This window comes from Centropristis striata, chromosome 2 (assembly GCF_030273125.1).
Source record: "Centropristis striata isolate RG_2023a ecotype Rhode Island chromosome 2, C.striata_1.0, whole genome shotgun sequence".
Lineage (NCBI taxonomy): Eukaryota > Metazoa > Chordata > Actinopteri > Perciformes > Serranidae > Centropristis > Centropristis striata.
Window position 1 is genome coordinate 11,241,776 of NC_081518.1, and position 27,431 is coordinate 11,269,206.

Below are 27,431 nucleotides of genomic sequence, written 5' to 3' on the forward strand. Positions count from 1 at the left end.
TGTGGTTGAACTGTTTTCCATTTTTATTGAAAGGAATTGTTTCATCCAGTTATCTAAAAAAAGCTTGATTCCACTTTGCCATCACTGGAACATCACAAGGCCAAAACTGAACTGTGAGCCAAAATCAAAGATGAATTAAAAATTTTGTACAGTATAACAGTCAGTCTTTAAAAATAAAAACTGTTAACAAAAAAAGCCATGAAAACACTCTGGTGTACATACTGTATGTATGTTTGTGAGTGTGTATGATGCTTGTTCTTCTGTACAGAGATAAACGGATGTATGATCTGTCAGACACACTCTGAAATGTTGACATGTACGTTTACCCCATGTGACCACCTGTTAAGATTACATTCTTGTAGTGTGTGTGTTTTAGCTGATTTATCGAATCCTCTTCTGTTGGCGTGCGCGGTAGATGTCGTGTATGGGCGGAGCGACCGCTCCTTTGTCGTCCTCCTCGTCTGAGTCGGCATTAGGCCTCTTGAGTGACTTGGCAACAGCATGGTTCTCCATGGATCCATTGCCCTCCCCTCCTGCATCGGGCTGTCTACCAGTGATAAGCTCTACAGCAGCATCAACAGCTGCAGAGACAGAAAAGACACCAGTAAAGTGTCGAGTAGTGAGCAGAGCAACATTTTGACACACTGTGACATATTTTATGCCAGTTCATTTAACACTGTCAACTGGATCCAAACATCTGCCTGACATTACCAAAGCCATGTTGTTAGTGTGGATAAAAATAGAACTGACAAATGCAACTTACTCTCAGGAAGTGTGCATCTCCTGAATGTTTCCATGAGCTCATCCACTTGAACAAAAGGTCCCTGCAGTGAGAAACAATCACAAACTTGTTGCATTTTCACAGAAAAAAGCCCACTCTTCAGTCTTGATTCATAACCAGTGAATATGAACTTTATAGTGTTAAGCTGCTGCTACTCACAGTGAAGCATGTAGGCGGAGGGAGCAGCTTCATAAGAACAACAGCAGCTGGGGGGACTGGGAAAACTCCACCAGGGACAGGGTGTAAGCCTGGAGCTGTAGGGAGGAACACAAAAGGCTACATCAAAGATGGATCCTGTCATATGTTAACAAAAGAGCCTTTCACACATGCAGTATATTGCTTTAATGTTCTGGAACATTTCCTGCATGGGGCCATGTGTGATCGGGAGCAGGGATCAATATTCAGGGAAATCTGTACCATCAATTTCCCACTTCAAGACATTTCAGGGAAAATGCTGGTACAGCTGTGTGAATAAAAGCGATAACATTGCAGGGACAAGCACATAAACTTTATGTCTGTCTAGTGAGGGATGCTTTCACATGGAGTGAGCGAACAAATCACAAGACTCCGCTTATAATGAATCTGTGCATGTGTGGATTTGTGTTTCGGATTCAAGTAGATCACGAAAAAACATTTCTCCGAAATCTTAACGACATTAAAATAACATTGACACAGCCTCTTATCCGCTATGTCTCGAAAAATAATAAGTGACGTCTTCTGCCGCATACATGTACATCCAACCCCATCATCTTCTGCTTTTGTTGAGTTTTATGGCATTTGGCATCCATTAATGTTGCATTACTGCCATCTGCTGGACTGTCCCTTGCCCCCATCTATTCCAGCACTGCCATGGCATGCGTCACAAGGCACAAGATGGAAATGTTCCTGAATGTGGTGCGTGTGTGTGAATAGTGAAAATCACAAGTTGTGCCTGTAAATGTGTTTAGAGTAAACCGTGGACCACGTACGGGCGAGGTGACGTGGCTGGAAGGGGATCATCTGATGGGTGTCAGGTTTGGGGTACTCAGGTTTACGATCGGCTTCATCCTTTAGTGTGGGCGCAGAGGGCACCACAACTGTCTCTGGAAGCATGGCTGCCAGTTTGGCACGAGACACATCCTATAAACACACAGTGGAAACTGGTTAAATATCAGAGAAGTTGAGAAGAGCCTAATCTCTTTAACTGCTTTGGTAGCAAGAGATGCCATGTTGTTTCATCAAAATAAATTCAAACCTTGTATCCAAGGGCCTTGAGCTCACTCGTAGAGCAGGGATACAGGTCCATGAACTTGTATCTATCCACGAGCAAGGCTGTTTCTTTGCCCTCATACTCGTCTTTGAAGGCAGTGAACCGCCTGCGCTCCACTTTCAGTATACTGGCAAGGTCTCCTATGTTGCTCTCAAAAGCCAGGAACCGAGCCCAGACCTCACTGAAAGAAAAACAAAAATCAACAAATGGCGTCAGAAATGTAGTTACTACGTCACTCGTCACTGTACGTGCACACAACTTCATTGGTACTCGACTTACCCTGACTTTTCTGGTGACAAGCTTCCTGAGGTGAGGACACGTTCAAACAGAACCCTGGTGTTATTGTCCTCTGAAGAAGAGGAAGACGGAGGAAAAAAAACAGGGTTACACATTTATCTTCCATTATTATGACAATAATGGAGGAAAAATATTTTATTTCCTTTTATAACAAAGAACATATTTCATAGAAAGTATTATGTCTGCATTTTATTACACACAACCTACCGTTAAGATGTGAGAGGTAATCAATGTATGCCAGTATGTATTCTGGAATGTCTCCGTATTTCTTCAAACCGAGCTCAAAAATCTTGAAGGCCACCGATTTGTCCTGTGGAGAAAGATTAAAAAAAATAGAATTCACAAAAAAAAAAAAAAGATTTTTGTCATACCACACATATAACAAACGTGGTTATTTGTTCCTACCTTGCTGCAGTAGTACTCCATCAGTGCTGCCGTCACATACACATGGTGACGTGTGCGTGCATCCTCTCTGGCCTTTTTGAAGATGGTGCGACCTGACTTGATCCCCTCTGCCCTCCTGGCAAACTTCATGTACTGAATGTAAACCAGCGTGGGGTCAATGTCCTCAATGGCCAACAGTTTGTTATAGATGCTGTGGACCTTCTCGTACTTCATGCGACTCTGTGGGGGAAAGGAAAAGATGATAGGTCGCTGCCTTTCTCACTGTGTTGTAGCAATTTATGCCAAGAAAGCATCCTGTCAACTCACTTCTTCATAATCTGCGAATGAAAAATACAGCAGCATGTTCTTCTTCAGAAGAGTCCCAATGGCACGTTCATAAATGTTAGCAGCCTCGTCACTGAAGAGCTTAGAGTTATTCATATCCTGAGAGAGAAAAATATTTAATGAATTATTAATCATTCGGGGCTGACGTTTTTTGACAATTAAGCATAACATTTGGGTCTGAAAGGTATTTCTCTCTTACCCCTTTCTCTGCCAGCAGTTTGCTGGACTGTTCGAGGTACTGTGCTGCCTCATACCATATGTCAGGATGGTGGCCCAGCACCAGCAGGCACTGCTCATAGGCAAACATCACTGAAGCATAAAACACAACAGTAGTTAATAACAATTCATAAAATACAGAAAAAAATGCACTAAATTCTCTGAACCCCGTAGTTGCATACGGGTTTAAAAAGGCATGTTATCTTTGAAATAATCGCCGAAATCACACCATTTATCCTATCTTAAAACTGTAAAAAAAAAATGTAAAAAAAATATTGTTGCAGTTCAAATTTATTTGAACTAAATTACTAAATTTGAACTTATAATTTGTGATGAACACCTACCTCAGGGAAAATAAACAAACCCAAGTTTAAAATGTTTTTAATTTTTGTAATTGGATTCCCTTTTTCTACATGTCTTTTAACAGAGTGCAGAGAAGAGAGGACAATAGAGGTTATAAAAATGTAGATAGTTCACTATGTATAAGATGGGGAGCTTCAATTTTTGTTCTCCAAATGGTAACGCTTGTTGGAAAATTGTTGTGTATATATAGATTCAATTGTAATCAAATTTGTGCAAAAATATTCAGAAATTCAACCTGTATTTTTAGGCCATTCTAACTGTGTGATACAGTTATACAACAACACCCTGATATTGCTTGGGGTTCAAAGGTTAAATTGTGAGTGAAAAGAAAAATGTCAAACTACGCCCTCTAGTGGCAGCTTTCCCACAGGAGAAAAAGCTTAATAACCAATGTTTCTCCATTGTTTTTGCCTAGCAGCATTATTACTGGAATGACAGGCCTGTGGGGGCATATACTGTACAATTCAATATTTCCTGTGGTCACCTCTCTTTGTGATGAGGGTCTGGTCTTCTGTGCGTAGTGGGTTGCTTTTTTCCCACTGGATGTACTTCTTCCACATTTCCACTTGCTGAGCTTCCTGAGGGGAGTTCTGGGGCGGTACTGAGGGTGCATTCCTGTCCAACCCCTTCATCACAGTCTCATACTCCTAGATTACACAAACCATGCAACAATATGTATTAATTTACAAATACAGCACAAGGATTCAAAACAGGTCTGTGCACATTTGTGACACTGGGTCTCACCTTTGCCACTCTCCTTGCATTCATGTAGTCCCTACTTCGGTCCTCAATCATCTTTTTGGCCAAGTGCACATTGATTCCCTGTTCATGAAATAGACAAGTCAGTTGACCACTCCATCAGTCTGACATTTTAGCAGCTAGAACTCCACATGTGCACATCGGGAGGCAGAGGCCTGGGTGGGTCACTCACCTCCTCATATTTGCTATAATCTCTCCAGAGCTGCTCGATGTTGATCATGGGGTTGACACAGCCTCTCTGGTAAACTCTCCGTACTGCAGTGATCCGTTGGTTCTCTGCGTAGGATCCCACAGCCTCACTAGTGAAACACAAAACAAAAATTTAACAATTTAAATTTTTCAATATTTAACAGATGCCGTTATGAAGTCTCACAATATTACAGGAAAGAAACACTTACACTCCTTTGAGGAAGTTGATGTAGTCCACCCAAATCTGAGGGGAGGAGAGAACAGCTGTTAGGTGACATTGGTTCACAGAAACTCATTAACACAGGTGCAAAAAACATGTCTCAGATCCGTGTACCTGATAGGACATTATTTCCATGCCTATTTTATCCAGGGCAAAGTCATATGCCTGGGCCATCTTCTCTCTGAGGGTAAGAAAATGAGGTAAAGTCTGTTTATTTTACAGTTCAGCAGTATGTCAACAAACTTAACTCTACTCTGCAGCAGGTTCTCTTACTTGTAGCTTGGCAGCTTCCCTTTGGTCTCTCGAACATAAGAGAGGTAACATTTCCACAGGTCGATGTGCAATACTTTCATTAGGCATCTCTGAAACAACTACAGGATAACAACAAGATACAAGATAAAAGAGCTGGAATAGTCACAAACACACATTTTAATATACTGTATATTGTACTCGACAGCAACGCATTGTTAATGGCTTATTCTTTTGGCTGTATGGTGCCATGCTCAAAACTAGAATGCTGATCCTTAGTGGCATATCCCATGTAGGAGGATTACCAGAAAAGCGTTTTTTTACTCAGGCCATCTGCCAGATTTTGGGGGAAGTTACAGGTTTTACTCAGTGCAGTTGTGCAGTTCACTTAAGTTACTCTGCCTCATTAGACAGGCCTCAGATGTGCCCTACATTCCAGTGAGCTCCTCAAAATTCAAATGAATATGTCAGAGTTTAAGGCTTGTTTGGGGGATGTGTTGAACTGACATCCAGGCAATCAGTTGCAAATCGATGCAGAGGTTAATAGTGTCATTGGTGGAAATTGACATTTAAATTCAAATCATGGTTATATATAAAAAGGTGTGACCAAGAAAGGGATAAAACAATAATAGCAATGTTAGCAAGCCAGTATGCTTGGAAATTAACCCTTCAAATACATAATTTTCAAAACATAATTTCCAATCTGTGTTTCTACACCTATTTCATAGTCAAATTCAATCACTTTTTAATCACTTTGTCTTTTCCAGCACCTTACAACTGTCAAAATATATATTTATATACAGTACACACAGTATACTTATTAAACTTGATGTTATTGTTCTATAAAACACCAAAATTATAGTGTGAGAAATTAAATCACAACAAAGTTTTGTTTCCAATCGTACCACAACCATACATTCATGCACTTTACTCAAAATCCAAGTACCTTTAAACCTTGAAAACACCACATTCAAAATTCAAGTGTTTTCAATGATTTTCAGTACCTGTGGGAATGCTGACATTTTTAGTCTTCCTGTGCTTGTTGGGACCAAAATTATTATTTTCACATGTTCTAGATGCCTTGTAGGACACTACAGTTGTATGAATATATATTCTGCTGAAAAAACCTTACAGTATTAACAGCAAGATTAATTAATAGTCTCTTGATAATAATAGTCAGACCCATCCTGGTCATCAAAATCACACACTAGTCAGCTTCCAGGACTGTGATGGACACTTACCTTTTCTACCTTGTCATAGTTTTTAGCCTTGATCTGCAAATAAGAGTGTAAATGCAATGTTAATTCAAGAGTCTCCTCTGCTTTTATGGCTTGCAGGAAACATGCATTCATGCAAATGTGATCATTTACTCGTTCAGTCTCACACACACACACACACACGCACACACACACACGGGACCTGAAGGATCAACAAAGTGAAATTCACACAAGAATGACAAATTACTTTGAAAAGGGGGTTTATTTTCTTTGAAGATTGTGCAACATAACCCAGAAAACCACCAGTGCAAAGGGAAAATATCGGTACATATCATGGTCTTTGAGATATGCTTTTTTAAATTTATTTCTGACTTTATATTTATTCTGGGTATTTTAAAAAAAAAAAAAGTGGATTTTTATTCACATTTCTAGAAGAGCTCAGAAATTGTCAAACAACAGTTACTTTTTGGGAGTTGATAGAAATTTAACTTATTGTGTTAAACTGGCATATGATAGTCTCATAACGATCACAAGCCAAGGAATTAAATGGAGTCGAAATCATTTTGTGAGAGACTTTGTGATACCAGCAAAAAAAAAACTGAATTATCCAAAGAATTGGTATATCATGTTGTGATTTACACCCCAAGTGCCCAATGCAGATTGTAAATATACATTTAAAGTTATATATTTACTAAACAATTTAGGGAACTATTTGTAAACTAGTATTTGATATTCTTTTCACAGCCTTAGGTGAGCATGTTCCTCTGGTAAACACTGTTGCAGCAATGAATTTTATATGGCCCACTGTGGATAAATTGAGACAACAGTCTCACAGCTCCCACCAGTAAAGAAAGGAGAGGCTTTTGTTTGTGGTATTAGAACTGCGTGTGGGGATACATATCCTGTCCCATTGTGTTTACATCAGTGTATTCCACAAAGTAAATAAGCTAAATCAATCCAGCCTGGAAGTGACAAAGTAATTAATGTAGACAGTGTAGGTAAAAAGCCCCAAGGCACTGAGAAAGTATAGGATACTGCTGGGAGATGGCTGTTTTCACACATTATCAACTGATTGAGTGACTGGCTGTAACCTAATTTCAGCATACATTTATCTGGGGGCATGCTGTGGCCTATTGGTTAAGACTCATTCCACATACTGTTATGGCAATATCCCTGGTTTGACCCTCACAGCTTCAAAAAATACATCAACATAAATGTATCTGTTTCTTCATTGGCATACAAAAATACAGTAGAAAGCATACAATGGAAACTGTCACGTTTACCAATTATTTACATTTGGTGCAACCTCTACACTTGACCCCTGCAAAAGAATATTTTCTAAGAAACGGCATAAGCCTGATTTTTGTAAAACTTTTAAATTAACACCAACTGCTGTGTAAAGTGCCTTAAGGGTATCCTCCCAAAAAAAGACTGACCCACATTACTCATTCCAGGCACTGCAACAGCACATCTGACACATTTAGCTTCCACCATCATTAAAAAACACAGACAAGGCAAATGTGAGTCTCTAATAGAGACGAGAGGTGTGGTATTTAGAGAATCCATCTAGTGTTTTATTTTTTAAGCAAAGAAATTAGCTAATTTCCCTGCAAATTATTATGTAACGTCTCAGACTTGGAATCTGGAATCCAAAATACTATGAGGCTGAGCTGAGAGAATCTGAGCCTTTACAACAGCGGATGCAAATGCAAGATGTGTCTCCATGTGCAACCCTGATTAGATCAGCAGGAATCAGACTGCAATAATAGTAAAATATACTAGTGAGAAGACTACAGATCTTTCTAGATTCTCCTCATGGACGGAAATGTTATTACACCTCTAGTGGTTGCTATTAGGGTGAGTCTTTTATACCTGGTTACATAACAGCCTCATAAAATACAAACTGTACAAAAGATTACTGCCAGACAAAAAACTACAACACCCCTTTATGGTCCCTTAATCATACTATTGACTTTGAGAAAAAGAAGTTCACATAATAAAAATATAAACTCAATAATTATACTACCGGGATCCAAATTTTGGGTCCAACTCCCAGTACTGACTGTTGCTGATGTTATTCTACACAGCAATTAACAATAAGTGAAACTGTGCACTAACTCAACTATCAAGCTGTGAATACACAGGAACTCCACAGCATCTGGGTATTACTTTTAAATAAATAATGCGATATAATATTGCAAATACAAGCAATAAGATTGTCATAGATCCTTTCTGTGAGAAAATAAATGAAGCTAAGTTAACGAAGCACAAGGATTTTATTCCTGCTGATCTCTCCCTGAGTATAAACATACATATACATTTTATCTTTGTTGTAGAGCATAGTGCCCATACTATAACCCTCAAAAAATGAAAATCTTTTTAAAAAAAAAAAGACAAAAAGGGGGAGGGGGAATAATTCAACAATAAACTCCAGCACTGCGTCAGACAGCGTGCTGGCACATTTTTGCCACTTGGCTTTCAGTGAATTCGTCCGGATTGAGCAGGACTAAAAGATGTGAGCAATGAGAAAGACTGGACTATGATTTGCCTCGTGTGCAACATGTACAAGTGAAGTCTATGTAAAATCTCAAGACAAACAGACTCTGCTTAAAACACGAGGACACACTGTGCTCTTCAAGGAAACTACTTTGTATTCTATTGCATAAAAGGTGCAGTATGGAGAATTTCACAGAGTAAGTTTAACGATCTAACATACATGTTTTAACAAAGGGGGAAATGAGAGCTACTCCACATACTTACCAAAGGAATGTCTTTATACTATGAATTGCAAATGAGTTATAACTTATTAAAATATACTACTGAGACATGCTTTGGTTTAAAGTCCAGATTTTAGAACTACATTGCTTTTAAATCTTCAGCCAGAAACAAATAATTTCATGCTAATTAAAATTTTCTTGCCTCTCATTTGAGCAAACACACTCCTCTAGGCAAATATGCCAAACTAGTATCTTTGGTTGTGTTTTGGGCTTAATTGAGCTTTAGAGCAGTGATACTTCATTTTTAAGCACAGCTGGCAACTCTGGCCCACAATAGGGTGTTGGGTGGCCTTTGGACCATGCTTATGATTGAAAATAAGTAGATTCAGTGTTTTTTATTTGACAACCCCAAAGGAGGCCATGGCTTATCCCTGGATGTCCTAGAAATGTCCCTGCATACACCTGACCTGTACAGGGCTGTTGTCACTTGAAAGTGGGCCTTTTTATTTTAACTGACTTTAGCTGATAAATATAAGTAGGGGTGCACAACTAATCAAATTTTGTATTAAAATAATATGGACTAGTGCAATATACAATTTGTAGGGGGTGCAAACAAATCATTAAAGCCAAAATAAGCAAAAAAAATGTGTCAAATACCATTCTGAATTAAGTATTGTAGTTTTGCAGGAATGTCCAAGCCTACAAATTGTATATTCCACAGAGAAATACCCCCCCAGAAAAAAATCATTATTCACTCTAATATATCATATCTTAATTGCAATATCACTGAAAATAATCTGATATTTTTTGATTAAAAATGTTTAACTGTTTCATGGCTGGGCAACCGGGCAAAGAAAGTTGCGTATCCCTGGTTTACAGTTTAGTGGAGCTAGATACTGGCTAAATAATAAAATGGTGACAATTTAACAGTAAATTAAAAACCCCCAATATTAAACAAACTTCTATATTTTCTGTTAAGGGATTGGTCTTTCCACAGTGTAACTGGCTCCTCATTTTTTTCCTACTTTACCCTAAACTTTGTATTTTTTTTTTGCTTCCAACAATGAGGTTATGGTTTTGGTTTGTTTATCTATCAGCAGGATTAAGGAAAAACTACTGGCCAAATTTTCTTGAAACTTGCTGAAAGGGTGTAGTATAGTATTACTATTTGTTAGTAGCCTAAAAACAATCAAACATTAGCCTAAAAGTCTACATATAACTTCTATTATTTTTGTTGCAATTATTTACAATGACATCAGCCGTCAGTTTAACTGTCCCCATGCTCCACAGATACTTTGGGGAAAATTACCCACCCACTAGGAATCACATTCCAAAGCTGCACCTGAATGAGATGGTAAACATTTATTAGAAAATAGAATCCCTTTGTCTGAGGAGATTACTTGTTTTACTAAAAATGGGTTATAATGGGCTTGTTTCAAACTAATGGAAATGCAAAATATATCTACAAGAAAAAATGACATGCCTACCACAAAATTAAAGCTTCAATGATGTCAGGAGGTGTGAATCTACTTCATCTTCTCTCTCTGATCTGCTGTATATTTTTTGAGATCCACAAACAAACAGTGATAGCACTCTGCTCTTTTAACAGATTTGCTGCCTGTCAACCTTGAAGGGGCACTGTGTTAGCAGTGTGGAGTGGGACACTGATGCTTTACTGGCACAAGTACAGTTAGTGCCATCTGTAGGCTGGAATAAATTATTGACGGCTGCTCCTGAGAAGCCTAGTCCATTTGGAAAAGGCAGCAATGTGTTTTTTTCCCCCATTTCATAACATATGTATGTCTGCTCCTTTAAATATATTAAACCTGGCCTTTTATTGCACTGGATAATCCAAGTGGGTGAAGACTGGGTGCAAGAGTATGGGGGACAGGAGGGGGCAGGGGAAGCTTCACCCATGGGAGCAACCCCACAACAACAAACCACAACGGCTACAACAGTGACATTCAACTCGTAGCATAAAGGTAGTCATTATCCAGAAGTACACGCTGTACTTTAAACTAGAAGCTTAGTTTTCATGCTCTATAATGCTGTGGACATTTTTGAAAACCAATATGTCGTAGTTATCTGCAGAGGTAGGGCAGAGGGGGAGGGGGGCATCAGAAAATGCATTTCACAGGGTTAGCAAAAGTTATGTGCAAGGGAAAATTATTCATCCTATCAGTAGCTTATGATGGCATCAAGGGAAATGGGTCTCTAGTCGTATATTCAGGGGGAGTGGGAAAAATGTCTTAAGGAATGAATGGGCCACACAATAAAAATATTGGTTTATAAAATAACCGGAAAGAAATGACACAGGAGGCAATAAATTGACACAACAAGTGAATAAAAGGCTAATGCACTCCAATACCATTAAAATAGTTTTAATACTGTTGCAGACCAAACATGCAACAAATGCAGTTTACCCCATTTAAATAGGACGCAGAGAATATGTATTTTTTTAAATCCTGAGAACATAAGAAGAATTTTCTGAAAAAGAAATGGTTAGAGCTAATTTCCCCTTTGTTTGTGTTTAAAGGCACAATTCCTAATGAGTCCAGCTAAAGCCTGACATCTATGTTCATTACAGGTCAGATACTCTTAGGCAGGTAGGTGCTTTCAGTTGTCAATGTGTCTTTATTCAAAACTCGTCATCAGTAATAAACTTTATCCTGAGACTGCAACCCGACAAACTAGTCAGGCCTAAGGACTCCAAAGAATAGTGACTTTAAACTTCATTGAAGAATGAGACATTTTGTTTGTGTGAAAATCACATTGTTGATCATGTCAGAAAAAATCCCCAGCCATGCACACTATAGAAAAGAAAAAGTATTAACCTCGGCTTCAATGAATAGTTTCCAGAATCTGCCCGAACTTGGAAACTGCGCGACAAGTCGCTCATATGTCTTCCTTGCTTTATCTATAGGTTGGTTCTAAAGAAGGAAAATGCATTTACATACCACACTAATTAACATATGAAAAGCAATATATAATGTAGAAAAAAGATTAAGTGCTTTATATTTTAACAATATATTACCCCTAACCGCCTTACTCCCTCCCCCCACCCGTATTCCCAGTTTTCTTAACCCCAGGAATACAACTCTGTGTCACTAAACCTGTGCTTCTCGAATCAGAATGCTCCATGCGTCAAGGTCATATGGGTTTTCTTCCAACTTCTTCTCTGCCTTCTTCACCTTCTCCGGAATATACTCTGCCGCTGCCTGCAAGAAAACACAAAGGCACAGGAGGAAGAGGTTATGGTGCTGAACAGACATGCAGTGCGCTGTGTGGTGTGGTGACGACTCTAGGGGCTCACTGTTAAGGACGTTAAACGCAGGCTTATTATATGAGAGGGTTTTCTATTGATACTTAGTATTGATTACTTGGGCTCTGAATTATTGGCCGCGCCCCTACAGTTTGCGCTATTGAAGAAGTAACGTTAAATCGACTTACAAACACAGAAAACAGTTTCCCCCCGCATTAGCTAGCTAACATTACGTATGATAGCTGGCATCATTGAAAAACATCTCTTATCATTTAGCCATTATAATGAGTTCTTGGAAGTTACTTGCAAATGCTCTGTTTTTAAACATAATTTTCAAGATCAGATTTTATGTTTTCCTTTTGGGTTCAACATTTAAATCAAGTAAGTCAAAGTTAAAAATTAATTATTAGGACATATAGGTGAGGTAACGCTGAAAAAACTGATACCAACATGGCATGGTAAAGATTTTTAACAGACGTAATAGCCGAAGATTTCAAAGGGTTAAGATGCAGGTGATGTTAAGTTAGCTCGAGGTATTAACAACTAAAGTATGAGCAATGCTACAATTGACGCTAGCGAGCCAATATGGCGCATGACAGGCTAAAGTTACAGAATTACGACGAACCCCTCGACAAATTAATTCCACAATAGTGTAGTATGATTTACTACTGACGTACACACATCACATAATGCATACATTGTAGTAGAGTTTACATGCTAATGTTATCTGAGAGTAAGACACAAGCCAAATGATGCTAAGGCTTCAATAGTCTGCATGAAACGTTAGCCAGCTACCTGGTCGGCTGCTCCCTCGGTGCTCATGGCTGCAAGAGTAATCTGGGTTACAAATGTTATATCAGTTGGACTAACGCTCAAAAAATAACGTAATGGCAAGTTTAAAAACTATTAAGTAATCGGCATAGCTTCAAAAGGGTCGATCACATTGCCCTAAAGCAACTAGCTGCTCTTGCTTGCCGATATCTCAAAATGGCGTGAAACTTGTGTTCCGCTCCGCCAACGGCAACAACAATAGCACTTCCGGCGCGGAAGTCTTCAAAATAAAACGGAAATCTTCACAACTCGTCACACTGTTAAAATAATCGCATAGGCTATGTCATTTTTTGTCAAAATTGTTTTTTTTGTGCCTAAATCATCTCCTCATGACGCAGGTCACCTATGGTAAAATCGCCTACATCCTCAGTTGATCAGATCATGTGATTTTACCCCTTTAAGATCATCACTTCTTTGACAGTTTGCCACATTCATAGGCATCAGATAAGAACCCAGCAAAGAAGAGCTAGAGGGAGATTGTTTAGTTATCAGTTTAGTTTATCAGTGTTTTATTGTTGACACTAATATTGGTAACACTTTACTCTAAGGTGTCTACATAAGAGTGGCATGAGCGTGTCATAAACATGACATGGGATGTGTCATGAACATTACTGACACTTTGAAGTAACATTAATACTGATGATACTTGTCATGTCATGTTTCTGACAGGCTTGTGTGACTTTTATGTAGACACCTTCAAAATAAAGTGTTACCATATCTTGCTTAAGTCATTTATTTCTCTTAAGTTACATAATTTACACTCAGTGTTATTACTATGCCAATAGCCATCCTTTGTTACATCCTTTTTGAGTGAAATGATCAATAAATGTCATATGTTACACTTTTGGTGAAGTTTTTTGTGCTTCCTGCAAAACTTGAAAAAATTAGTTGGGCGATTATTTTAACAGGGTGACGATATAACCAAGGCACCTTAAATGTGTAATGTTCATTCATTCATTCATTCATTATCCTTCGATGCTTATCCGCACTCGGGTCGCGGGGGGCTGGAGCCTCAGTACAACGACACTTTTTTGTGTTTGTGTTAAGGCCTATACTGTAGCATTTGCCTGATATATACATATAGACTTTGATCGCCAATTACAAATTAGATACTTTTTATACCCTCAAATCGGGATGTTTTTTACACTCTGTTGTTGACACTATTATGGGTTATTATCAATAAGTCCTTCCACTGCATTTAAAAAATATATTTTTTCAATAACATTTTTTCATACCATTGAACCATAAATTATCAATCACTTGTAAGTTATGCAAATGCTTATCAGTTAGGGGAATGGGGATGTATAGAGGTCTACCCTCTATAATTTATTGCCTATTATATGTGCAGCACTGATTTGTCTTATGTTCGTCTTATTCATCAACGTTACACCTAGAAGCTAAAAATGTAAAGTATATTATATATCCTGCGTAAGGCATTCGCAACGTATATTTTACTGTGGTGTATATGTTTATGCATGACAAGCACGTGCATTCAGGTGACTCATGAAACTGGAAACCAAGTTTCTAATTTTGGCCGATAGGCTGCCCCTGGCAGTGGCCATTAGACAGATGCAAACCTTTATATTTACAGACCCCGTAACTCCTTGAGGTTTATTTTATGCTTACCTCAGTCCCTCTGTATGTAAGAGTAAAAAGATTAAAATCGGAAAAGATCTATCAGCAATAACACAACAAAAGCTCGTTTTGTACATGATAGTGTCACTCTGGTGGCCAGTAGGGGGAGACAAGTGATTGTCACCGAGAGCGCGCGCTTGTATAGCAAACAGACCAGAGCAGAAGACCACGGAGCAGTTACCCGATGACAAATAAGTTTTTTTTCTTCGCACATGTAAGGGATACAACATTATTTTCTATGATGATCACTTATATGACCGCCCAGTAGTAGTGCTGTGACATCATTTGATGCCTCTCATTCCTGTATTAATACATTTTTTATTTACACATTTCTGAATTTATTTTGATTGAACTTTGGATGGGCCAAACAAGAGGATACTGGTAATGAGGTCTTCTTCTTCATCACAGTATTAAATAATGTGTCTGTCAAGATTTGATGTACTAATCTTACTTTGACCATGTACTAAATGGGATACAGAGGGACAAGAACTCCAGGAAGCCCACCTATAGCTAAAGGGACTTAAAGGGGGCTTCTTTACATGTGGGTTAATTTTCTACTATTACCACACAAGCTGTTTACTCATGATCTACTAGACAAGAGGTGTTCACACCTGCTTTCCAGCTGACCAGGCCTGGGTGGCTTGTTGTCTGTAATTGGGGGCTGGTGAGGAATGAGAAAAACAATTGCATTTTGGATGGGGGATTAGATTACAGCTGGTCTTCTCAGACACTGGGGGTTTATGAGCAGCTTTGTTTGTCAGCTGGGTGCCTCCTGGCTGTCTGAGGGCTCTACCGCTAATTTCCTTAAGAACACTCTGCTGCTAACACTTTGATAAGACACTTTACTCTGTAAATCGTTATCAAATAAAATATGTAGCTTCTTATACAGTTGATCCCCCTACCAATCACTGTTATTGCCTATTAAATTATATAATGTAATAGCATAAATGGAATGTCCTGTGTTGTATATCTAAATCAGGGATGGGCAACTGGAGGCCCGGGGGCCGCATACGGCCCTCACCCTCACTTGAAGTGGCCCTCAATCTTAAAAGTGCCGGGTAAAAATGCACAAAATTACTTCTTGCAATTAATGTTGGTCAGCTGTTCTTGCACTGAAAAAAAAAAAGAAAGAACATTAAGTGATTCATTTTTATTTGCTTCAAACCTTTTGTATTCCTATTTATACTGTTATACATTCATTTGAGCGTGACATATGTTAAGTTACTGCACTGTTAACATATTTAAAATTGCAGTTTCAACATATCTGGTTAAGTGCACGGTCCTATATGTGGCCCTGTGGTAGTGTCCATGAAAAATTGTGGCCCCCTCCAGCATTTAAGTTGCCCATCCCTGATCTAAATCATCATCTTTGTGACTGTATCTGCTCGCTGCTCGATTACTCTGGTCTGACCAATGCCGTCAGTTCACAAACATTTGCTTGCAGTTGCTAGAGAAAAGGGACATGTTAGAGGCTGGCAGGGCCGCGGAGCAGCACGTCTAGACGGGGTAACAGACACCCTTTCAGAGATGGGCTACTTCGCCCAAAGAGGAAGGAGACGAATTTGAACTGTCTAGCTACAACCTAGGCTAAGTGTGGTGTTTGTGGACGCTCATATGCAAGAGTTATTTAATGTTTAAAATGTGGGAGATGGTGGCGTTACCGAGAGCGAGCTCTCCCTTCCTGTCGTCTAGGACAAGATGGCAGCAATGCAGGCGAACTGTGCATGGTATGGATTTATAAGTCCATAACATGTTCAGAGAAGCCCTGGATCATACTTATAGTGACTCTATGTGAAGGTGAGTGGTGGAGAGACGACTGTCTATGGGAATATCTGTTTAGCTCAACATTTGAAACGACAGTTTACCTAAATGTGACGTAATACAAAGTCATAACTTAGCCACAAACTTAGCTAGCGAGCTTTTTTCATGTATAATGTTTCAACACTCGGCATAACCTTCGTACGCAGCTAGCTTTGGCAGCACTTTGGATGCTGAATGTACTAATGGTGATTTTTTTAAAACATTTTTATTATCACCCTGCCAAACAGCGGTAGCTATGGCGTTGGTGTTATTAACATATGACACTGTTGTGTTTGTTTTTTTCAGTGTTGTCACGGAGACCCGTTGATTTCTTTTTAACATGTTGCTTAACGCAAGCTAGCTATGTTTAGCGGTAACTGACATTATTCAAGTAAATTCTTCTATCACTAAAATAACTTCGCCTATACGGACAGTATGGACCGACGGTGTAACTTGTGAGTGATGTATTACTTTCATATGTGTCGTACGTGACTCAGTTGACCTGGCAAAACATTGCAATATGTTAACGCTTAATCATAGCTTACAAAAACTTTAAGTTTTTCAATATCGTCACCCTGATAAAATAATCTCCTAACTCATTTTTTTCAAGTTTTGCAAGAAACACAAAAAACTTCACCAAAAGTGTATATATATATATATACATATGATATTTATTGATCATTTCACTCAAAAAGGATGTAACAAAGGATGGCTATTGGCATAGTAATAACACTGAGTGTAAATTATGTAACTTAAGAGAAATAAATAACTTAAGAAAGATATGGTAACACTTTATTTTGAAGGTGTCTACATAAAAGTCACACAAGCCTGTCAGAAACATGACATGACAAGTATCATGAGCATTAATGTTACTTCTAAGTGTCATTAATGTTCGTGACACATCCCATGTCATGTTTATGACATGCTCATGCCACTCTTATGTGGACACCTTAGAGTAAAGTGTTACCAATATTAGTGTTAACAATAAAACACTGATGAATGTGGCCAATTTGTCGAAGAAGTGATGATCTTAAAGGGGTAAAATCACATGATCTGATCAACTGAGGATGTAGGCGATTTTACCATAGGTGGCCGGCATCATGAGGAGATGATTTAGGCAAAAAAAACTATTTTGACAAAAATGACGTAGGCGATTATTTTAACAGTGTGACGATATCACACATGCTCAAATCTACTTTGTCGTACTGTGTGCAGTATGTCTAGTAATTTCACCTGTTACTAAACTACAGTGATTAAACTGTAGCATTACTGTAATGCGGTGTTTAAGGGACCTCAGCATGTCATTGATGTTTATTGTGAGTGAAATTAGCATACAACGTTATGTTAAAACTAACGGCATACGGACTCTACTGAGTTAACGTTAGATAAGTTATCTGCCAAGCCTCTATCAGGGCTGTGTGCCCATTGATAATGTCCGGTATTTTGGTCACTGTGTCTGTTTTCCCTTTCATAGAAGTTATTATAGTGCAACTTAGATCTTCTGACCCACACAACTGTTGTTAAAGCATAGAGCCCATTTCTATCACCTGTCATCTACCATAGAAAACTTGGTCTAAAACTGGAATGAATTCCAAGTTAATCATACTAAATGTAGCTGGAATATTCGACTTGGTATTTTACCACAATGAAGGTGATGATATAGGGTTTAAAGTTGAGCTCATAATATATGAGGATGTGGGAATCACCATCGCCCACCGGCAAAATAAGTGTACCCTATATAATGTCAGGCAACCAGCCATTATGTGGCAGGGGATTACTATCTCACAGAGTTCCTGGTCCCACACCATTTTTGTAAAATGGGGAAACTGGAAAGAGAAAATCAAGACGTGTACTTTGGCCTGTAGAGCTATTGTATGTTCCTCCTGCATGTGTGCCCTGTATGATAGCAGTACTTCTTCTTTTGTTGCACTAAAACATATGTGAGTATTTGGTTTTCTTTCATGTTAACCTGAAAAATCTGGAAAATTCCATTGGTTGTGAAAATACTGAAGGGAAGTTTTTTGCTGGTTTGGCCCAAAAAGTAAATTGTGGCTGCCCTTTTTGTAGTTTCAGTTGTTACTGGACCAAAGATAACTGGTTTTCTTTAACTTGTAATGTCTTTGAACATCACTTAAATACAAATGATACCAAGTAACTTAATACCATTACATATCTATTCTTAAGTTTCATAGCCTACGTTTTTTTAAAAATAAACATTTAAGGTAGAGAAGCTACCATCAGTTACCATATGTAAATACTGTGAACCTTTTAGACAACATTATGAGTGCAGTGTGGCACTGCTATGTTTGTTTCATTCCATTTTTCATTGACACTCCTGTCTGGTGTACATGTGTCACATTCCTCAGCTTATCAGTAGCAAGGCCACAAAAGCATGGTTGTGGGTGGTAATGCTATCAGTAATGCCAGAAAACAGTCAACACAGTGTGGCCAGTAAATAGATGTGTAAACAGTGTTTTCCTCTATAATAATTGGTATTAGTGGGTAATGTTGGTTGTTAACAAGGATGGGGAGGGAATACGACTGGGGAACATGTTGTCATGTGATGTCATATGCTATTCTTTGGACAGATGGTTATCTATATTACATTGTGGCTAACTAATACTTTGCTTTCCGAGCAATGCTATCTAGCGATGTGCATACAGAGGCGGTAAACAAAACGGAATAATTGAGACTTCATAGGGAGAGCACCATGACAAGATGTTGAGCAGTAACTAGAATGAATCACAAAAGTGATGGGTGCAAAATGTCCAATATCCCAAGAAGTAAACATCTATTTCAGCACACAGTACATAATTACCTCTGTCTGTGAATCCGGCGATCTGGTCAGAGCCTTGGATTTTAATAACACGCTAGATGCTCTTGTCCGTAAAAACTGATGATGAAAAAAGAAATTGCTAGGCTAACTCTGCTATTGTGTTCATGGCTGGCTTGATGAGAAGTGTAACATATTGTGCAGCTCTATGATCACTGATTTGCTGATCAGTGTAGTGCTTGTTTGGGCATATAGTATTTCAGTGTATACATTGTGGTGGCAGCTGTTAATACATGTTTGATATAGGTGATAGACTTGTAGATTGTGAATGCAATACTTTCTACATATTTTCCTCCTGGAGAAACTTTACCTAGATAGATTTAGGGCGTCTGAAATAGAGTTTTTTCCAGTGCACCACGGTGGTGTGATATCAGTATGTTGAGTAGAGTTAAAATTGTTACTCTTGTGGTGCCAATAAACAACATTCAGTCTCTTCAGTATAACAGTCAACTGTAAAGTATATTGTCTGTATACAGGGGCTCATCCAACAAGAAGGACACTTCTAAATGATAGTCATAAGTTCACAGTGGAAATACCATGTGGTCACATGCTTCAGAAAATAGAGGGCCTTTCTCTATCTAATGAGCATAGAAGATCATGTTCACGAGACACAAGCAAAGCACCACACTGTGTAGTAAGGTTGTTGGACGGTGAGTTATGGCAGAAACCCATGCTTAGGGATAGGGTTAGCAATCAAGGGATGGCAACAGCAGAAAGCAGATAGGGAGTAAAGTAGGTTATTTGATTTCCACTGTCACAGTCTGTATCATTGGAACTACACAGTAGCCAAGAAGACTTTATTGCATTATTTCATAAATGACCAAACGTGTTCTGGGTCACATTGGGTGAATAAAATTAAAGTCACGAGTAGTCAAACTGAGTTTGTTCTTTTTATAGTAGAGCATCTGACCAGACTCCAACTCCAGAATACTTTATATGCCCTTGCTCATTTGAAGCATGCTTAGACCTCAATTAAAAAACCTTTGTTGCTATTGATATAATGATAATATAACAGCATCATAATTCAAGTATACCCTTCCAAAAAGCATTTAATCTTTAATAGTATGCATGAGCTGCCTGAGCCCCACACACAATGAAACTGACACAGAGAGCAAACAAGAGGACAGAAGCAGGTTGACCAGAAATGACAGCAAAATGTGTCTCAGCATGTTTTTTTTCTCTCTGTTCATTCGGTTTAGATGCAGTATAAATACGCTGTTGATGTTGTACTAGCTGTTCTTACATTTCTTGAGCAGCAGTCAAGTCAGCAATGCAAAAAATGCAGAATTTTGAGGCTATAGCGGATCTGTGATCAGACTGAACTAGGTAATCGTACACAAACCTGACATCTTGTTTTTGACTTATAATAAACAGTCAGTGACAACCCTTCATGACCACACAGGACTGAAAAAGTAGTTTGGTAGCAACAGGTCAAACATTGATGAACTAGAGCAGACTTCTATGTTTTGGGACACAGAACTACCTGGCAGAATACTTAAAGTGAGATGATGTTAGCACCTGGGGTGGTTCTTGATAATCTAGCCTTTGACAAAAGAGGTGCGTCTGTTTTGTTATGCTGTGGGGTGGTCAACATTTATAGCTTTCATGTTCCAGAGTCCAAGCTGTACTGATCACAGCAATGCTGTGTATCACATTTAGCTGTGAAGTCAAGCCACATGCCTATGAATAGTTTCTACAGCTCCTAACTGACTTGCGGGAAGGATGTGTGTATACTGTACAGTACACTGGCCCAATTATGGGATTTATTGCTTCTCACCTATGGCTATTACTGATGGAAAAAGTGTGTTGGCTGCCACATTCTGCTGCTTCTGTTGTAAACAAATCATTAGTCTATAGCCATCACTCCCCATTTAAGTGCACCTTTCACTGGCAGGATAAAAGTGTAAATAAAGCATTCAGGTAAATATTTGCAACAACTGTTCATAGAAACTAATAGATAAATAATATCAATAATAATATTATGCAGGACATTGTTAAATGTTTTTTAAATGTATTTTGAATGTATAGGACGTTAATGATTTAAACATAACCTTTCAGCTCAGATAACATTAGTACATCTGTTTTCCCACAATGGGGTAGAAAATGGGTTGGAAAAAAGATAAGTTTGTTTTTGTGTTTTCATGGTGTGACTGTCATCACCTAATCATCCTCTCCCCTATTACTATTTTTTCTTTCTCTTAAGACAGTTTTGTTTTGTACCATTTGTTCTTTGTGGACAGGTGTTCAGTGTTTATTTTCTTCTGAATTTAATCTTGAGTAGACCAGGGTCAAAAGTTCGATTGTGAGCAATTACTTAGCAGCTCAAGGCTGCTGGAAAGGTTCTAAAGCTTTGAAAGCAATGCGATGCCACAGGAGGAGCCTCATGGCTGACCAAGGGAGTATCTGGCTTCGGATGGTAATAATAGCTGCAGCTGCCATACTTTGGAAATAACAAAGGCTGTCTACTTCATATCCTTGTGTTAGGCTTCTGCTTACCATGTAGTGATTGTATTTGTGTGGCATGGGAAATTAAGCCAAAGTTAAGCTATTTCTTTGAATGCAGGTGCTTTATTATATGAAGCTTGTATTAAAATCTGGACATCTTGTTGCTCAGTTGGTGAGTGGTACACGCATTGGCTCTCTACGTCTAGGGACTCTGGCACCAGACAGCCTGCTCTCCATCTCCAGACCAACCAATTAACATCTCCATTCCCCAGGCTCTGAGATGAAACTTTACTCCAATGTAGTATTTCATATGCTAGTGATGAAAAATATGGGGGAAGAACTGTCAAAAAATACTTGGCAGCATTGATTACTGTATGGCTTTGCTATATCAAAAACAGAGATCCTGAGCATTTATTAAACCATAGTTCTAGTCCATTTTTGATTAATAGGGAAACAATGGTGCTTTGGTGGTATTTTTTCTTTCTAGTAAACCACTTCATGCTCTTGTGATTATTATAAGTCCACTTCTCTATGTGATTTAGAAATGTGGTGGTTAAGAAATGGAAGGTTTGAAACAGGAAATGTGACTTTTTTTTAAATCTACAACTAGTGTGTGAACTTGGCATGATTGGCTAGTAACGTGACAGACTGGATGCCTCCTGGGACTGATCTCTGTCTGCAGAGTCTGCACTTAGTGTGTCTCACATTTGATGTGGGTGGGTCCCATCCATGCACCTTTGACCTTTTTGGGTACCGCCCGTGCCTGGGGACCTTTCTTAAAGCAAGAGCATGGGACTCTTACACATATTTCAGTCCAGGTTTCACTGGAATTCCATTGTTAGGCAACATATTTGGAGCCTGTTTACTTCCTGTAAGCTGATGTTCTTTTTGGAGGTACTGAACTGTAGCTACCATATCAAGTGTTAAACAGGTTTGTTTTGTTTAAGTACTTTTTCTAACATTAAATTAGGGGTGTGCCATATCGTATTGTTCACGATTATACCGATATATTTTTTTTATGGGTAAAAAAAAATGCATATCATGATATTGGCAACATTCCTACTTCTTGACGTAGTAGTGTAAGGGTTTCCCATTAATTACCTAGACCGTGGCGGCCCGCTATAGTCTAATGTGCTGCGCTAACGTCACATTTCAAGCTACTGAAAGTATATCTACACTATTGATAATATCAAGTTATTGTGTGTTTTGTCTCTGCTCAGCAGAGTGTCTGTCACCCGACCCTCTCCATCCTCCTCTGAGACATGCGCGCGCATTCACACATTTAAACACACGCACGGAATACAGCAAGCTGCCGTGCCTACCTACTCTCCGTGTGCGCGCACCAATCTAAGTCCTATCAACCTATCCGGGCCGTCAGAGGTCCAAACGGTCCAAACACACTGTTGCATTATGCCGTTTGTTAGCCGCGAGCTAACATTAGTTAACAATTAAAGTTGTTTTGGTTTTAATCGCAAAAAGCTAATACTACTTCCTGTCGCTAAACAATGCCGCTTTCAAAATAAAAGCACAGAATCCACCTCATAATTTACAAGAAGACTGTCAAAAAAAAATGTCAAATTTGGGCTTTAATGAAAAAAATGTCTCTAGTCCATACAGTCTGGCTGCTCCATGTCCTAGTGGAAAGCCCTATTGACTGTGAAAAATGTTTGTGAGTTGTTTGCTTACATTTAACTCTCAAAATGGATGAGATTGATTGTACTATAAAATGTACAAAATTTTCTCCCAGGGCCCCCCGGACCCCCTAGATGGTTATTTTTTTATTATTTGCTAATACTCAAGAGTCAAGAGTAAATGTTTTGTATTTGGCAACTCTTGAGATTAGCAGTTTACACTACATTTAGATTTATGATTGATTTTTATTTTGTTGTACGATTTTTATTTATTTATACAGACTAAAAAATCTTTTTCTATATATTTTTCAGTATTTTTTAATATCGTCAAGTATATCGTTATCGCAAAAATACTCTGAAATATCGTGATAATCTTTTAAGGCCATATCGCCCACCCCTACATTAAATAAAGATATTATACCTTGGTTGCTGTGCGCCATCGTCTGTGTTGAATAGTAGCGTCACCACTGCCTAATCTCACTGGGTGAAAGGGGGGGTAGCATCTATTTGCGGGCTAACAAATAAAGGCAAACAAATACAGACAAGATATTCACCTAGAGCCTTAGAGCCTCCAATTCATTGAACCTGCATTACTGGCACAGGGAGAACATGCAAGAATTTCACACCGAAAAGCCCAGTCAGCTGCTGTAACATTATAATTAAGACGTGTTAACGTAGTCTGGTGAACACCATTACAAATCCTTTGAACTGTATGGGGTGTAGGATGAAAATGTTTGTGTCCCCCTCTAGACTGGACAGCTAGGATAATTATTTCTAGGTGTGCCAGTGTGGCCAATTTTAATTTCCCCATGGAGCACATCCAATTTTGTTTTCATTCATGACCAGAATGGTTGCCCTTTTGAGCCCTGCTTGGGATAATTTGAGAAATTGTTTCGAAGAGAGAAGATGGTAAACAGTGTCACCAAACAGTTACCTGGGGTGTTATTGTGAAGAGAGCTGTCAAGGGAATAGGTTGACCTTATCTCGCTGCTCAGAATAGAGTCAAAGGGGTGGCTCACAGCGTTAGTGTTATCACAACACAAGTGTGTTTTCCATCAGGGGTATTTATTTTAGGAGGCTCCACAGGGGCACTAACAGCCCAAACCTGACTCGCCTGTGTTGTCCTTTTTAGATTGATTTCTGGAAACTGATTTGATTCAATGAACTAGTAAAATATGGCATTACAAGTTATGGTGGCACAAGCTAAAGCTTGTTTATACACAGTACTTGGAACATTGATTTAATATTTCGTTTAATTTGTTTGTTATGTTGGCAACCATGGTTCTATAAATGCATTGTTGATTAAAATATGGAAACCCTTGGGGACACGCTACTTGATTCTCAGTGAATTTGCCCTGGAATGAAAGTAGGTCATGGGCTCCAGTGTGGCACACAGACTGTGTCTGATAAGGTCACTGTGCCAGTTTTGAAAATGGACTTAAAAGATGATCAAGACCATGAAACTTGTTGTTTTAATGAATTGCCCTTTTTTGCCACATATGATTGAGCTCCAGAATATTTCAGCAAGATCCATGAGCATGAAGTGCTTCATCCTCCCTCACACACACACATGCACACACACATGCCTGATGGAGGAAGAGGGACAGATAAACAATCTCTTAGGTAATTGGACACGTGGGCCTGATGATGCTTTGTGACTTTATTTTTCTCTTATCCTCTCTCCCTCTCTATTGGTTGCCTAGAGACCTGCAGTAGGATGCATGGAAATGGCAGGAAAAGGTCAGGCAAACCTTTGAGAAGTTAGTCATCCACTGTGTGGAGGTGTTAGTGGGATTGCAGTGGATAGGGCAACATGGAGAAGGTGTTCTCAAGCACTCCACTACAACATGTTTTCTTGCCCTGATCCATTTGATGTTTGCAGTTGGGGTGACAGATGTTGTGGGGGCACTCCTAGTTGTGATCTCATCAAATAGAAGTAATTAAAACAGCAAAATGGGATTGGGGGCGTTGGTCTTTTGTTTTGGACTCATTGTAGCTTAAACTCACCCACCCTCGACCTTAAGCGAATAAAGACAGGAAAACACTCTGTAAATCTGGGCTGTTCTTTGGTTTTTCAACTGATGATGTAACGGCCAGAAATGTTTTTGTATAGCCAATATGTTGTTCAGTAATTAATGAGTGGGCTACATAACACTTTCCACAGTTTTTAGTATGGTTTATTAAAAATCGCCCAATTTGATGTAAAATGCTTAAATGATTGTTTGTTGTGGAATCAAAGTAATAACCTGTTGCTTTTTTCTCTTTCTCTGCAGGTATGGCCTCACAAGTCTTGGTCTACCCACCACACATTTATCAAACCCAGACAAGTGCCTTTAGCAGTGTGAAGAAACTTAAAGTTGAGCCCAGCAGCTGTGTGTACCATGAGAGGGCACACCCGCGGACTTATCTGAACAGCAGAACCCTTGGCATTGTGCACCCAACACAACAAGCCCACTCGTTTGTGAACCGAGACTTGGCAGTGGGCGTGAAAGTGCGTGGAGGACAAGAGTACCCGGTGCAGACGGTGGTGGTGCGTGGTGTACAGAGACAACAGCCCGGTAAAAGAGGAGGAAGAGGGAGAGGAGGAGGGAGAGGAGGAGGAGGGGGACAAAGTCCAGCTGCGGCCCAGCAGCGACAGGACGCAGGGGTCGACCGATCGCAGGGCAAGGAGCAGCAGCAGACAGAAACAGCAAGTGGGGGCAGCAGTGGAGCAACAGGGGCAGGAGGAGGGGGAAGGGGAGAGGGCTGCAGTGGAGGAGGTGAGGGAGGTGGAGAGGACGAGGGTGACAGAGAAGAGAACTGTGGAGGTTTGAACTCAGCCGACAGCTCTCAGCGATGTGGGCTGAAACGTAAAAGTGAGGAGCTGGATAACCGAGGGAGCACCATGCAGATTGTGGAGGAACTGTCAATGTTGCCGGCTATGATGCAAACGACGAATGTGGGGAACGCAGCCATGACTGCGCCTGCGGCAGTGGGGGCTGGAGGGGGCCCCTCAAAACAGGGTGTAGGTGCAGCAGGGGGGGCCGGGGGAGATGGGGACTATCAGGTCGTACAGCATGAAGTCCTGTGTTCCATGAAGAATACATATGAAGTGCTGGATTTCTTGGGACGTGGCACATTTGGCCAGGTTGTAAAGTGCTGGAAGAGGGGCACGGGTGAAGTAGTGGCTGTGAAGATCCTGAAGAACCACCCTTCATATGCACGGCAGGGTCAAATCGAAGTTGGCATCCTTGCTCGTCTGAGTGGGGAGAACGCAGATGAGCACAACCTGGTGCGAGCCTTTGAATGCTTCCAGCATCGCAGCCACACCTGCCTGGTGTTTGAGATGCTTGAGCAGAACCTGTACGATTTCCTGAAGCAGAATAAGTTCAGCCCGCTGCCCCTGAAAGTGATCAGACCTGTTCTACAGCAAGTAGCTACAGCTCTGAAAAAGCTGAAGAGCATGGGTCTGATTCATGCAGACCTCAAGCCGGAGAACATAATGCTGGTGGACCCAGTGAGGCAACCCTACAGGGTGAAGGTGATAGACTTTGGCTCAGCCAGTCATGTGTCCAAAGCAGTGTGCTCCACGTACCTCCAGTCTCGGTACTATAGGTGAGTACAGAATATAATATGTTGTTTTCCCCAAAAAGTGTTTGAGTTCAGTTAAATTCAAAGTCATTGAAATCTCTGTTGGTGTCCAGACCACCAAAGTCAGGTTAAAATGTCCTTCCTCTAGCAAAACAAGGAAATGTTTCCCATACTGCACAACATCCTGCCTATTTAGGACCCGCATACCACAGACTCTGAAAAAATGTGACCCTGCAGTGTTTACTAGCAGACTACAGACTCACTCTTCATTTCCTTACACCATGGGAAAGAAGCTGTGTTCTGCAAGACTTTCAAACAATAAGAAAAAAATGTAAGTTTCAATTTGTGGACATTTGTGGTATTATTTGCATTGAGGGTGAGGCTGCCTGGCCTTAGGTGTTGAGAGGAATTACAGAGATTATATTATGATAGAAAAAG

At 39.6% G+C, this 27,431-nt stretch overlaps 2 protein-coding genes across 4 annotated transcripts in view; one reads left to right on the top strand and one right to left on the bottom strand.

Annotated features, from left to right (window-relative positions):
* cstf3 (cleavage stimulation factor, 3' pre-RNA, subunit 3) lies at positions 1-13,263 on the bottom strand. The gene is made up of 20 exons (XM_059356755.1): positions 13,044-13,263; positions 12,100-12,204; positions 11,821-11,916; positions 6,294-6,326; positions 5,077-5,174; positions 4,918-4,984; positions 4,793-4,827; positions 4,567-4,693; positions 4,380-4,457; positions 4,120-4,282; positions 3,256-3,365; positions 3,039-3,155; positions 2,733-2,951; positions 2,535-2,637; positions 2,310-2,379; positions 2,016-2,211; positions 1,750-1,900; positions 941-1,035; positions 764-824; positions 1-581 (listed from the first exon to the last, which is right to left on the bottom strand). The coding sequence occupies exons 1-20, from the start codon at positions 13,068-13,070 to the stop codon at positions 382-384; spliced, it is 2,151 nt and encodes a 716-aa protein (XP_059212738.1). The 5' UTR covers positions 13,071-13,263; the 3' UTR covers positions 1-381.
* A 2,906-nt stretch (positions 13,264-16,169) lies between these two features.
* hipk3b (homeodomain interacting protein kinase 3b) overlaps positions 16,170-27,431 on the top strand; it is a 39,994-nt gene continuing 28,732 nt past the window's right edge. For all 3 annotated transcript variants that reach the window (XM_059347630.1, XM_059347622.1, XM_059347639.1), the window contains exons 1-2: positions 16,170-16,511; positions 25,697-27,017. In XM_059347630.1, the coding sequence (XP_059203613.1) occupies positions 16,439-16,511; positions 25,697-27,017 (1,394 nt within the window). In that variant the 5' untranslated portion in view covers positions 16,170-16,438. The remainder of the gene's footprint in view (positions 16,512-25,696; positions 27,018-27,431) is intronic.